This window comes from Mytilus trossulus, chromosome 12, assembly GCF_036588685.1.
Source record: "Mytilus trossulus isolate FHL-02 chromosome 12, PNRI_Mtr1.1.1.hap1, whole genome shotgun sequence".
Taxonomy (NCBI): Eukaryota; Metazoa; Mollusca; class Bivalvia; order Mytilida; family Mytilidae; genus Mytilus; species Mytilus trossulus.
The window spans coordinates 35,677,302-35,687,850 of NC_086384.1; the positions used below are offsets into that span (position 1 = coordinate 35,677,302).

At 32.4% G+C, this 10,549-nt stretch overlaps 2 protein-coding genes across 2 annotated transcripts; both read left to right on the forward strand.

The window, feature by feature from the left end:
* The first annotated feature begins 503 nt into the window (after positions 1-503).
* Positions 504-7,989, forward strand: LOC134693732 (sushi, nidogen and EGF-like domain-containing protein 1). The gene is made up of 4 exons (XM_063554630.1): positions 504-698; positions 2,064-2,366; positions 7,106-7,210; positions 7,868-7,989. Exons 1-3 carry the CDS (start codon positions 504-506, stop codon positions 7,181-7,183), a joined length of 576 nt encoding a protein of 191 aa, XP_063410700.1. The 3' UTR covers positions 7,184-7,210; positions 7,868-7,989.
* Positions 7,273-9,940, forward strand: LOC134692411 (uncharacterized). The gene is made up of 3 exons (XM_063552860.1): positions 7,273-7,335; positions 7,868-8,027; positions 9,453-9,940. The coding sequence occupies exons 1-3, from the start codon at positions 7,273-7,275 to the stop codon at positions 9,737-9,739; spliced, it is 510 nt and encodes a 169-aa protein (XP_063408930.1). The 3' UTR covers positions 9,740-9,940.
* Positions 9,941-10,549: the final 609 nt, after the last annotated feature.

The following is a 10,549-nucleotide window of genomic DNA, read 5'->3' on the forward strand; positions in this document are numbered from 1 at the left end:
TATTTACATATAAAAACGGGCTGTGAGTATTAAATGAAAGACTTTGAAATATGAACAAGAGGTAGAAGATTAATTTTGGAAAGCCACTCCGTCGTATACAACTTAAATAAAGTTGAACAAATTTCGAAATAAGATTGCTTAGATGTATTCCTTTAATTATGTGGATATTATTGTGAATATGAATATGTATTCCTTAAGTTATTTGTTTATCATTGTGAATATGAATATAAGTTGATAATTATATGTTTTTGTTTAATGTGTATTATGCCACTGGTTCGTTTTTAGTTATAAATTACTGATTGGTGTTTGAAAAAGAAAGGAAACGTTACGAGTTCTCGTATTTTTTTTAACAGAATGGGGCTGTAATTACTCGTTTAAATAATCGATGAAACGAAAAAAGTGCTTAACACTATCTAAGTAAACAATCTAAATAATCGGATATTTTTCCCATTTATTCTGTTTTTTATCTTATTTTTATTTTTTACTATCTATTTCATTTCAAGATGGAGATGATACCAGTAGTTTTCCTTTTATTTGTTTCCGGTACAGTATTTGCCAATGTGCCAATCTCTGAGTTCTTTCCTTTTGGACAAGATACAAAGGATACATTGCTTCATTCAAACGACGATGGGTCTTCACCGGTTCAGAACATATCAGTTGTATTTGAATTCTTCTCTGAACATCGAAGGCAGCTCTTTGTAAGTGCTGAAATAAATATTTGATTCATTTTCGACATTTATAAATATAACTTATTTCTTTAACAAACTGAGACAACTTACAGGTATCAGTGAGATTAATCTTATATAAGGCTTTACATAGTAATATTTAGACAGGTAAAAATTAAACAGTATAAGGCAATAGTAAGGTATTCTATCAGTGAAAATGTATCCTTTAACAAATCTATAAAACAAACATTAACATTATCGATATATGTCATTAATCTTTTAAAATACAAACAAAACAATCACAAGGAAATAGTGTTCTTTTTTATATGTCAGATAAATCCTTTTATCTCAAAAGTCCAAATTAAACGTATATATGTAATACATATTGCCTTTTTAGTTGTAGCCGCAAATTAGATGTATTAAGCGAGTCTGTTTATATAAAAAATATCATGAAGGTTTTGTTTTGATTATGTGTTTAAATTTATGATATGAAATCAGAAGATGTGGTATGAATGCCAATTATACAACTTACCCAACAAAATACTAAAATAAGTTAATAAAGATATAAGGCATCAGTATGCCATGTACAGAAAGCTCCTGATCAATTTATGAAAAATCAAAAGAATAACAACCTCAAACGCATTGAACAATAATTGTCATATTCCTGACTTGAAAAATAATTTTCCTCAGACGAAAATGGAGAATTTAACCTGGTTTTATAGGAAGCTAAGCATCTCATATGACAGTCGCATCGAACTCCAATATTACTACAACAATGTGTAAGCGAAACAAAATATACATGATAGTTAAAAATGTCAAATAATGGGATACAGGAGTTATCATTGTGCAATAATCTTAATCATTTTAAAGAAAAACTTCTATATAACCAACCCAACGAAAAAACAAAATGGCATATGTACACTCTATATAGACAAAGCATATAAGCAAAATTAAAGACAATTATAAAAATTTGACCATAGCGTATACTGATTAACGCTTTCTACAACGTTTGAAAATATCAAGTGAACCTAAGCTTTTATAGTAACAGTGATTTTTTGTATAGAATGATGTACACCAAGTTAATTGTTAAACAACAATATGTGCTATAAGAATTAATTAAAGCGTTACAGCAGAATGCAATGAGTGTATAGAGGTATAATCTTTGTACGCTTGCTTGTTAGTTGAACTGTGAAGTCATTATTGGGTTTGGTAAACAACATTCCTTTCAGAGTACTTTAGTCCATCGAACTAGTCCCTGGTCTAATCTTAAAGGAGGATGCTTTCCCTAACCTAATAGCGATTTTACAGTTCAACTAACAAGCAAGCTAACAAAGGATATAACCTTTCCCTACACACTCGATGCAAAAAGAAAAAAATATTTTGTTTTTGTAATTATAGGTGAATACAAATGGACTTGTATCGTTTAAGAATTCTATTAGAACATATACACCAGAACCGTTTCCAAACATTGGTGCGCTAGTTGTACTTGCACCTTTTTGGGCTGATATAGATACTAGCAGCTGTGATTCAACATGCAGTATATGGTATAGAGAATCAAGAGAACTAGTAGACCTCAGCACGGCTACTACAGAAATCCGAAAGTATTTTCCTGTAATGAAACATTTTATTGCAGAATGGACATTTATTGTCACCTGGTACAAGGTGCCATACTTTGGAGCATCATCTTCTGAAATGGAAAAGGTTTGAACTTAATGCATGATAAATTGAATTATTCATTTCCTCCTTTACCATGTTTACTTGGTTTATTAGTGTGGTTGAATGATATCTAAAATACTCTTTAGTTAGTCTCATACCTTAGCCACGTATGAGAAGTTTTCCAAATGGTTACCTTTTTAATAATTACATTTCCTGCATGTTTTAATGTAATATGATATTTTGATTGTCTATCAGCAATCTCACGTTATACTGAAATTAAACTCCATTTTAAAATGAAATGAAACATTCATAATGACACGAGCTTGAACAATAAAGTGCATAGGTAAATACAGGAATAACTTGATGGGAATCGTGTTTTCATGATCTTAGCACAAAATGTAATTGAAAGATTCTTTTATCACACGCTCCATACAAAATGTACTTCAGTCAACTCTTTAACAAATCAATATATTATATATATATATACAAAAACGTACATTCAATACTTTAGTAAATCACTAAGTAGTGTTACTTTCAAATTATTATTGCAATTAAAGTAAAATATAACACTCTTTTATGTAAAAATTTACCAACAACAAACAAAAAAAAATATGTCTAGTAGACCATCTTTGATACGATAACTGCACTGGCATTTTTACATGAGAGGATTTTTTATTACTGCAGAAATTACTTATATCGTCAAGTTATCGGATTCCAAAGGAGACTAACTGTGAACCACTTATTGTCTATCTGTTTCTGTATTGTTATGAGTTTCTTCTTATGATTAACATAACCAAAGACCCATCGAAAAACATCTTATATAAAAAATGAATGTTACTTTTAGAAATTAAGCGATATATTTGCTCTAATATTGACGAATTGTCCTGCTGAGCTGACGTTAATTAGAACTTGTCTCTCAGCTCGAGGCAAGATCTTAAGAAAAAATGATTAGTATACATGTTATTTTAACAGTAACTTTAAATAGTAATACGATTAAATTTTACAAAAGGAAAAAAACATCGATTTCAGACATATTCACTTCTACGAGATTGAGAATTTTTTTTATTATTATTTTTCAATCTGAAGTTGGTACAAATGCCATAGTTGATACGGTGTATTTGATTATTAAAAATCAAACTTCACAGGAATCCTCACAGGACAAACATTAATTCAAAAAGCGTAAATGTATGACTTGTTTAGAAGGTTGATACATTGACACTCATACCACATCTCATATTATATATGTATGTGTAGGGTACTAAAGATAAGGCTTTCAAACACCAATTTTAAACTACCAGTTAACCGGTTAATCGTTCGAAAAATTATCAGAGTAACCGGTTAGTTACTAGTGTACGATTTCACAACATAACTTGAGATAAAACAAAAAGCTCAAACTGAACACTGTCCTTGAATTTGACGTCTATATCATGTATATCTTAAACTTTAACATGTTTAGGACCAACATTTTTTTTTTTATTTCCTTTGTTAGTTCTCCATTTTTTTTATGGTGACGTTCCCTTGGCAACTTGTTATGGTGTTTGTTTTTCCCATCTTGTTTTATTTGCTCGTGTATGTAACAACGCATTTGATTTTAACGAACGTAATTTCTATATTCTTAAAAAAATGATACAAGGGTTGTGAATATCACAAACTAGTTCACAAAATTTAATCATCGATACAAGAACATTATTCGTGAATATAAATCAACAAGCATACATCTTATACGTTCAGGTATTCAACACCCAACTGTTTATGGTAATATTCTAAGCAAATCTAAAAAATTTCGTCATAACCTTCACACATACTTATTCAGAAGGGATGCTACTGTTTTACGGTTACTAAATATGGACTATTTTGGAATTGATATTGATCCACACATGTATTCGAAAACCAGTTATGTCATAAAACAGGTTATATTCCCCTTATATCTTGTATGGTGGTATGATACTAAAACATGTTTTACCCAATCGCCTTTTTTTCGCCTTCGATAGTCTTGTATGTTTTATGTAAGTACATGTAATTGTTTTGGGGTTAAGTATGACGTCCTTTTTCAAAACAATTAGATCACATTTTTGTTAAGGGGCAATGTGAAACTCCGAAGCGGGATTGACTCGCTTTGTTGGAGACACATTAGTGGCTTATTGGTTTTTTTTTTGTTCTTTGGTCTGGTTGTTGGTCTTTGGTCATATTGTTGGTCTTTGGTCTGGTTGTTGGTTTTTGGTCTGGTTGGTGGTCTTTGGTCTGGTTGGTGGTCTTTGGTCTGGTTGGTGGTCTTTGGTCTGGTTGTTGGTCTTTGGTCTGGTTGGTGGTTTTTGGTCTGGTTGGTGGTCTTTGGTCTGGTTGTTGGTTTTTGGTCTGGTTGGTGGTCTTTAGTCTGGTTGTTGGTCTTTGGTCTGGTTGGTGGTTTTTGGTCTGGTTGGTGGTCTTTGGTCTGGTTGTTGGTTTTTGGTCTGGTTGTTGGTCTTTGGTCTGGTTGTTGGTCTTTGGTCTGGTTGTTGGTCTTTGGTCTGGTTGTTGGTCTTTGGTCTGGTTGTTGGTCTTTGGTCTGGTTGTTGGTCTTTGGTCTGGTTGTTGGTCCTTGGTGTGGTTGTTGGTCTTTGGTCTGGTTGTTGGTCTTTGGTCTGGTTGTTGGTCTTTGGTCTGGTTGTTGGTTTTTGGTCTGGTTGTTGGTTTTTGGTCTGGTTGTTGGTCTTTGGTCTGGTTGTTGGTCTTTGGTCTGGTTGTTGGTCTTTGGTCTGGTTGTTGGTTTTTGGTCTGGTTGTTGGTCTTTGGTTTGGTTGTTGGTCTTAAGTCTGGTTGTTGGTCTTTGGTCTGGTTGTTGTTCTTTGGTCTGGTTGTTGGTCTTTGGTCTGGTTGTTGGTCTTTGGACTGGTTGTTGGTCTTTGGTCTGGTTGTTGGTCTTTGGTCTGGTTGTTGGTCTTTGGTCTGGTTGTTGGTCTTTGGTCTGGTTGTTGGTCTTTGGTCTGGTTGTTGGTCTTTGGTCTGGTTGTTGGTCCTTGGTGTGGTTGTTGGTCTTTGGTCTGGTTGTTGGTCTTTGGTCTGGTTGTTGGTCTTTGGTCTGGTTGTTGGTTTTTGGTCTGGTTGTTGGTTTTTGGTCTGGTTGTTGGTCTTTGGTCTGGTTGTTGGTCTTTGGTCTGGTTGTTGGTCTTTGGTCTGGTTGTTGGTTTTTGGTCTGGTTGTTGGTCTTTGGTTTGGTTGTTGGTCTTAAGTCTGGTTGTTGGTCTTTGGTCTGGTTGTTGTTCTTTGGTCTGGTTGTTGGTCTTTGGTCTGGTTGTTGGTCTTTGGACTGGTTGTTGGTCTTTGGTCTGGTTGTTGGTCTTTGGTCTGGTTGTTGGTCTTTGGTCTGGTTGTTGTCTCTTTAATACATTCCCCCTTTCTCACCTCAAATGTACTTAAGATGTACATGATTGGTAGGCATGGACCCACTTCATTGTATGTAGCTATCCAATGATAAAACATGAACAAATGAAAATCATCTTAAATGATTGACAATTATAGGTTTCATAAAAGAGGGACGAAAGATACCAAAGAGACAGTCAAACTCATAAATCTAAAAATAATCGACAACGCCATGGCTAAAAATGAAAAAGACAAACAGAAAAACAATAGTACACATGACACAACACAGAAAACCAAAGAACAACAAGTGAGAATGGAATAAGATTTTCGTATCCCTTTTTCTTATCAGACTCAGTGCAGTGTGATAAGAAAAAATATCGACTCATGCAAGAAAGAAATAACAGGCGACAACCATAAGCAAATAAATGATATTCTTTGATTAATTTCAAACTTGTAATACACTTCAGACAGTTTTCTTATGTTTAATTCAAATCACACCAAAGATGAAACACATTATCTTTGTAAGAAAATATAGAACTAGCATTTGTCAATTTTCTAAATTATGTTAACTCAAAGTGAATATACATTAAAGCAATGTCTCAGTAAACAAATTTAAATTAAAAAAATATGTACATCCTCTTTTTCATAATGTAATATCATGAGAACATACTGACACCTTCTCGTTCAGTGAAGTCCGTACCATTCGTTAGAGAAAATGACTTTCCATCTGCAAACAATTACATCCTATTGGATTTAAGTAAACTTTTAGGATGATTCGCCCATATGTTGCAATCATCTGTTGTGACCAGTCATTTACTTTAGCCTTTATCTGATCTCTGATAATGACTTAAGTTTTTTTTTTTTTTTTTTACTATTAATATTCCATATTTTTCTAGTTTAAGTTCTATTAGCTATTAACATGATTAATATTATAAATGGAATTTTCTGAGAAAGAAAATTCATATTCAATTCTGGCTTTAATGTTCATAGAACATGAAAAGGCAACTGTGAATCTCCACCTCTTGAAATCAATGCACAAATCATTAGCTTTCACGTTAGCAGCAACCCACAATTCAGGACGTCTGATTGAAAACGACAGCTCTGGAATGCCTTGTTACCTAGATTGATATACGCTATGTAAATTCTTCTCCTGAATGTTGTTACATAGAAATGAAAAGATGATAATTGGGAAGCTGCAATTATACATTTTATCAGAAAGTTCCTTTCTCAGCTGACCCTTATCGTGTTTTTGTCAATGACCGATTTGAAAATCAAAATCCAAGATAAATTGAATTGTTCTTAGTGTTATTTGTGATCAATGTAAGAAAAGAACTGAATGTAAATATACATACACCTAATTTCATGTGGATTTCATCCCTGTCTTTATGCATGACAATCGTTTTTGAGGAAACTCTAAAAGTAATGATCTGTGTTTTTTTTTCCAGAGAAATACGTTTCAGGCCGTTTTGATTACAGATAGCAAAAGTGCTTTTGTGATTTACAACTATGATAAGATAGAATAGATAGCATCTAGTGATATACCTGCTCAGGTAAATATAAATATATATCTTATACAAGTATAAATTGTAAACAACGTTCAAACCATGTATATATGAGTACGTCTGAACCAGTGACAACTCTACGACAGATTTTATGCATCGGAACACCAGTGATGGTGATTACAGGCTGAAAACTAATATATCTATAAAAATTATACATTTTGTCTAAATATCTGCCCAAACAATGTTAGATCGGTAAGTATGCAGAAGCAAATGATTGTGTATCACTGGTTGGAACTCATGCTATGGAACAACAGAAAATGCACATTGGCCATCGAAATCATTTGGCAACCTAGACTGAATATATATAAAAAGTTTAAGGATTCCGAAGCAATCAAAATATTTTCATCTAACTATATTTACATTTGCTTTACCTCTAGCTCGCAACGTTGAAACTCTAAATTTACAATATATCACCAAAAGATCAACTAGATACGAAAATTATGTCTATTTAAAAGAAAATTGAAAGTTTAAAATAGAAAATGAATAGGGAACAACATTACGGAAAAGACATTTGCATTGATTCTACAACTCCAGATAAATTCAGGTAGATACATCTTATTTGTATATATAGAAAATGTTGGAAAGACTTTAAAAAAATCACAAAACACACATTTTCTCTTATTGTTTAATATTTTCTCTTTAAAGGTTGGATTTAATATGGGGGACGATATTCACTTCTATTCTGTAGAAGGTTCTAGAACATCACAAATTATCAATTTACCTAATCTATCAAACGTCGGATATCCAGGAAAGTTCGTGTTTAGAGTAGATTTGAGAAACATAAGACCTGCACCAACACCAGGAGGTATTTGATATCTTTTTAAGAAAATTTACAACACCATTAGAGTCTATATAAACTCATAAGTGATGTTACTGCTTTTATAAAGATCTGCAGTGACAAAGTACTTTTCGCATTATTAAAGAATGGTCTACTATATTAAACAACATGACACTCACTAAAATTGTAATTCCGAAAATGAACCGTACTAGCTATATGCATATGCAGGTATGATGAATATATTTTTTTATGTCTCATGTCTCGCGTTCTAAATTAGAAGGTTTTCGGTCTTTAGGGGAGAAATATTGTAGCACACACGGTTAATTTGTAGAATATTATTCCATTATTATGTATTTTACTCCTTTTTAATTATTTCGATGTTCATCTACTTATCTACATGTACATAAAATTATCGGTGGTACTCTAATCAAAACCGTTGTACACATATACAATTCAAACGGAGAAAATAATCCACTAACTGATATACCGTTTTTAGCTTAAAGGTAAAAAAGTATAGGCTTGTAAAGGAAAACATACTCTAAAGTCAATGAGAATTCAGAGTTCATCAATTTCAAAATTTCTTTCATATATTTTTTAATTTGACAAAGTGCCAAAATTCACAAGTTGTAAAATTTGATTGAAAATAAATACTAAAGAGTGTATTTAACACAAGTTATTGATATTACAAATTTGTATGTACCTTTCAATGAAAATTAATGGTTTTAAACATTTTTTGACTTCTGCATTAAGGAACATGCTTAACCAACATAAAAACATAACTGTTTGAAATCAAAACATTGCTGTACTACTAATATTTTTTTGAAATTAGTTAACTTCGGTTTTTTTCCGGCACTACTTGGTTTGTTTTGTAAAAGAAACGAGAGTCTAAATTACTATATAGTAACTATACTATATTTATTACTATATATTAAACCTGATAACTTTTGCTGTTTCGTTATGCGTTGCCTTTCTATTCGTTATTTGCACAACGTAATGATTGCATATTTGAGCATTCTTTATGCATATGAATTTTAATTACAAACCAATAAGCATACGAAATTGTGAATTTTACCGAACATTGGAAGAATACTAAAACAATATCCTATTCCAAATGAATTTAGGGATATTGGCCATACTTCCTACTTCTGTTTATCAATCCGAAATGAAAATTAGGCATCACAACGCATGATTGACCATACATGTATTTGGTTATGACTTTTAATTCATTCATACTTATATTACTCCACAAATGTTTCGGTTCTTATGTATCGTTAATTTGAAAGTATTTGGCTCTACGTGTTCATGATGAAGGTGCATCTAGAAAAGCACCTCCGACGAATTAAATATAAAAAGTGCTTTTTTCATGATTTTTACACTATCTAATTAGCTTAACTAAACACAACATAGATGACAGCTTTTTTTAATTACATGTAATCTCCATATTTATTTTAGATCCTGGTCAATGTTTTCTAAAGGCAGCCGATATTGTGTTCGTTTTAGTCATGTCTCGCAGTATAAACATACATTCTTTGCAAAACTTATTGTTAGCTTTGATATCAAAGCTGCCAATTAATGATATGGAATGTCAAATTGCAATACAATCTTTTTCGACATCGGCAAAAATAGAATTGCGATTTACAGACCAGAAATCGAAAACGGAAGTCCTCGCACATATTGCCAATATGAATACAGATACTGGTATTTCAAATTTGAAGAATGCATTAAGTTCCACCACGTAGGTTTGTATAACTATAGATTTACATACCACTGTCTCGTGTGTAGTACGATAATTATCTACTACAGACATTTAAATTACCTAATTTATACCTGGAGGCTCGCAAAACGATTTTGATATTTAAAATTTTACTATGGTTGAGAAATATCGTTTTGCACAATATTTGGAGATGGAATATGTTTCTCTATTGACATTTAGACATTATGCAGACAACCTTAATCTTTCTTTTCGAACTACCGGAAAAACAATTTGTTCTTTATACCTAACGTCATCAGGCATGGTTGCTTTTGTCATGTCGTCAGGCTAGGAATTCTAGCGGAAAGCAAGAAAATTAGAAATCGTAATAAAATTTTGACCAATAAAGAACTGATATTAAACAAGAACTATCTTTAAAAAAGTTATCCGACGTATATAAATTTGAGTGTATTCACCAAAACCCCGCGGAAATCTCACATGCGTAGGTGCGTTCTAAAAGTCATGTACGTTCGTACAACAAAGTTTACATTAAAAATTATATAATTGTCCCGAATAAACAACTGTAATGGATGCAAAGAGCTATTGGAGAAGCAATTATTTCAGTAAAAATATAAATCTTTGTGAGATCTAGTTCAAATATTTATAGTTTTTCACTTGCTTTCCATCATGATATAATTAACGAGACGTTTTTTCAAACACAATCAAATCACCCACCATGACAGTATTTTGTCCAATCACAGAAAGGGTTTCCGAGCATGCGTATTCTGTTGCCATAGTTAAGCATCCTTAAGTTCCAAGGGCACAAACCGAAACTATACCGACTACGTCGGAAAAATAA

Coding starts and splice junctions, on each gene's coding strand:
- LOC134693732 (XM_063554630.1), top strand. CDS start 504: ATGGAGATGATACCAGTAGTTTTCCTTTTATTTGTTTCCGGTACAGTA. Junction 699..2,063: donor AACATCGAAGGCAGCTCTTT/GTAAGTGCTGAA, acceptor TTGTAATTATAG/GTGAATACAAATGGACTTGT. Junction 2,367..7,105: donor CATCTTCTGAAATGGAAAAG/GTTTGAACTTAA, acceptor TTTTTTTTCCAG/AGAAATACGTTTCAGGCCGT.
- LOC134692411 (XM_063552860.1), top strand. CDS start 7,273: ATGAGTACGTCTGAACCAGTGACAACTCTACGACAGATTTTATGCATC. Junction 7,336..7,867: donor GCATCGGAACACCAGTGATG/GTGATTACAGGC, acceptor TTCTCTTTAAAG/GTTGGATTTAATATGGGGGA. Junction 8,028..9,452: donor ACCTGCACCAACACCAGGAG/GTATTTGATATC, acceptor TATTTATTTTAG/ATCCTGGTCAATGTTTTCTA.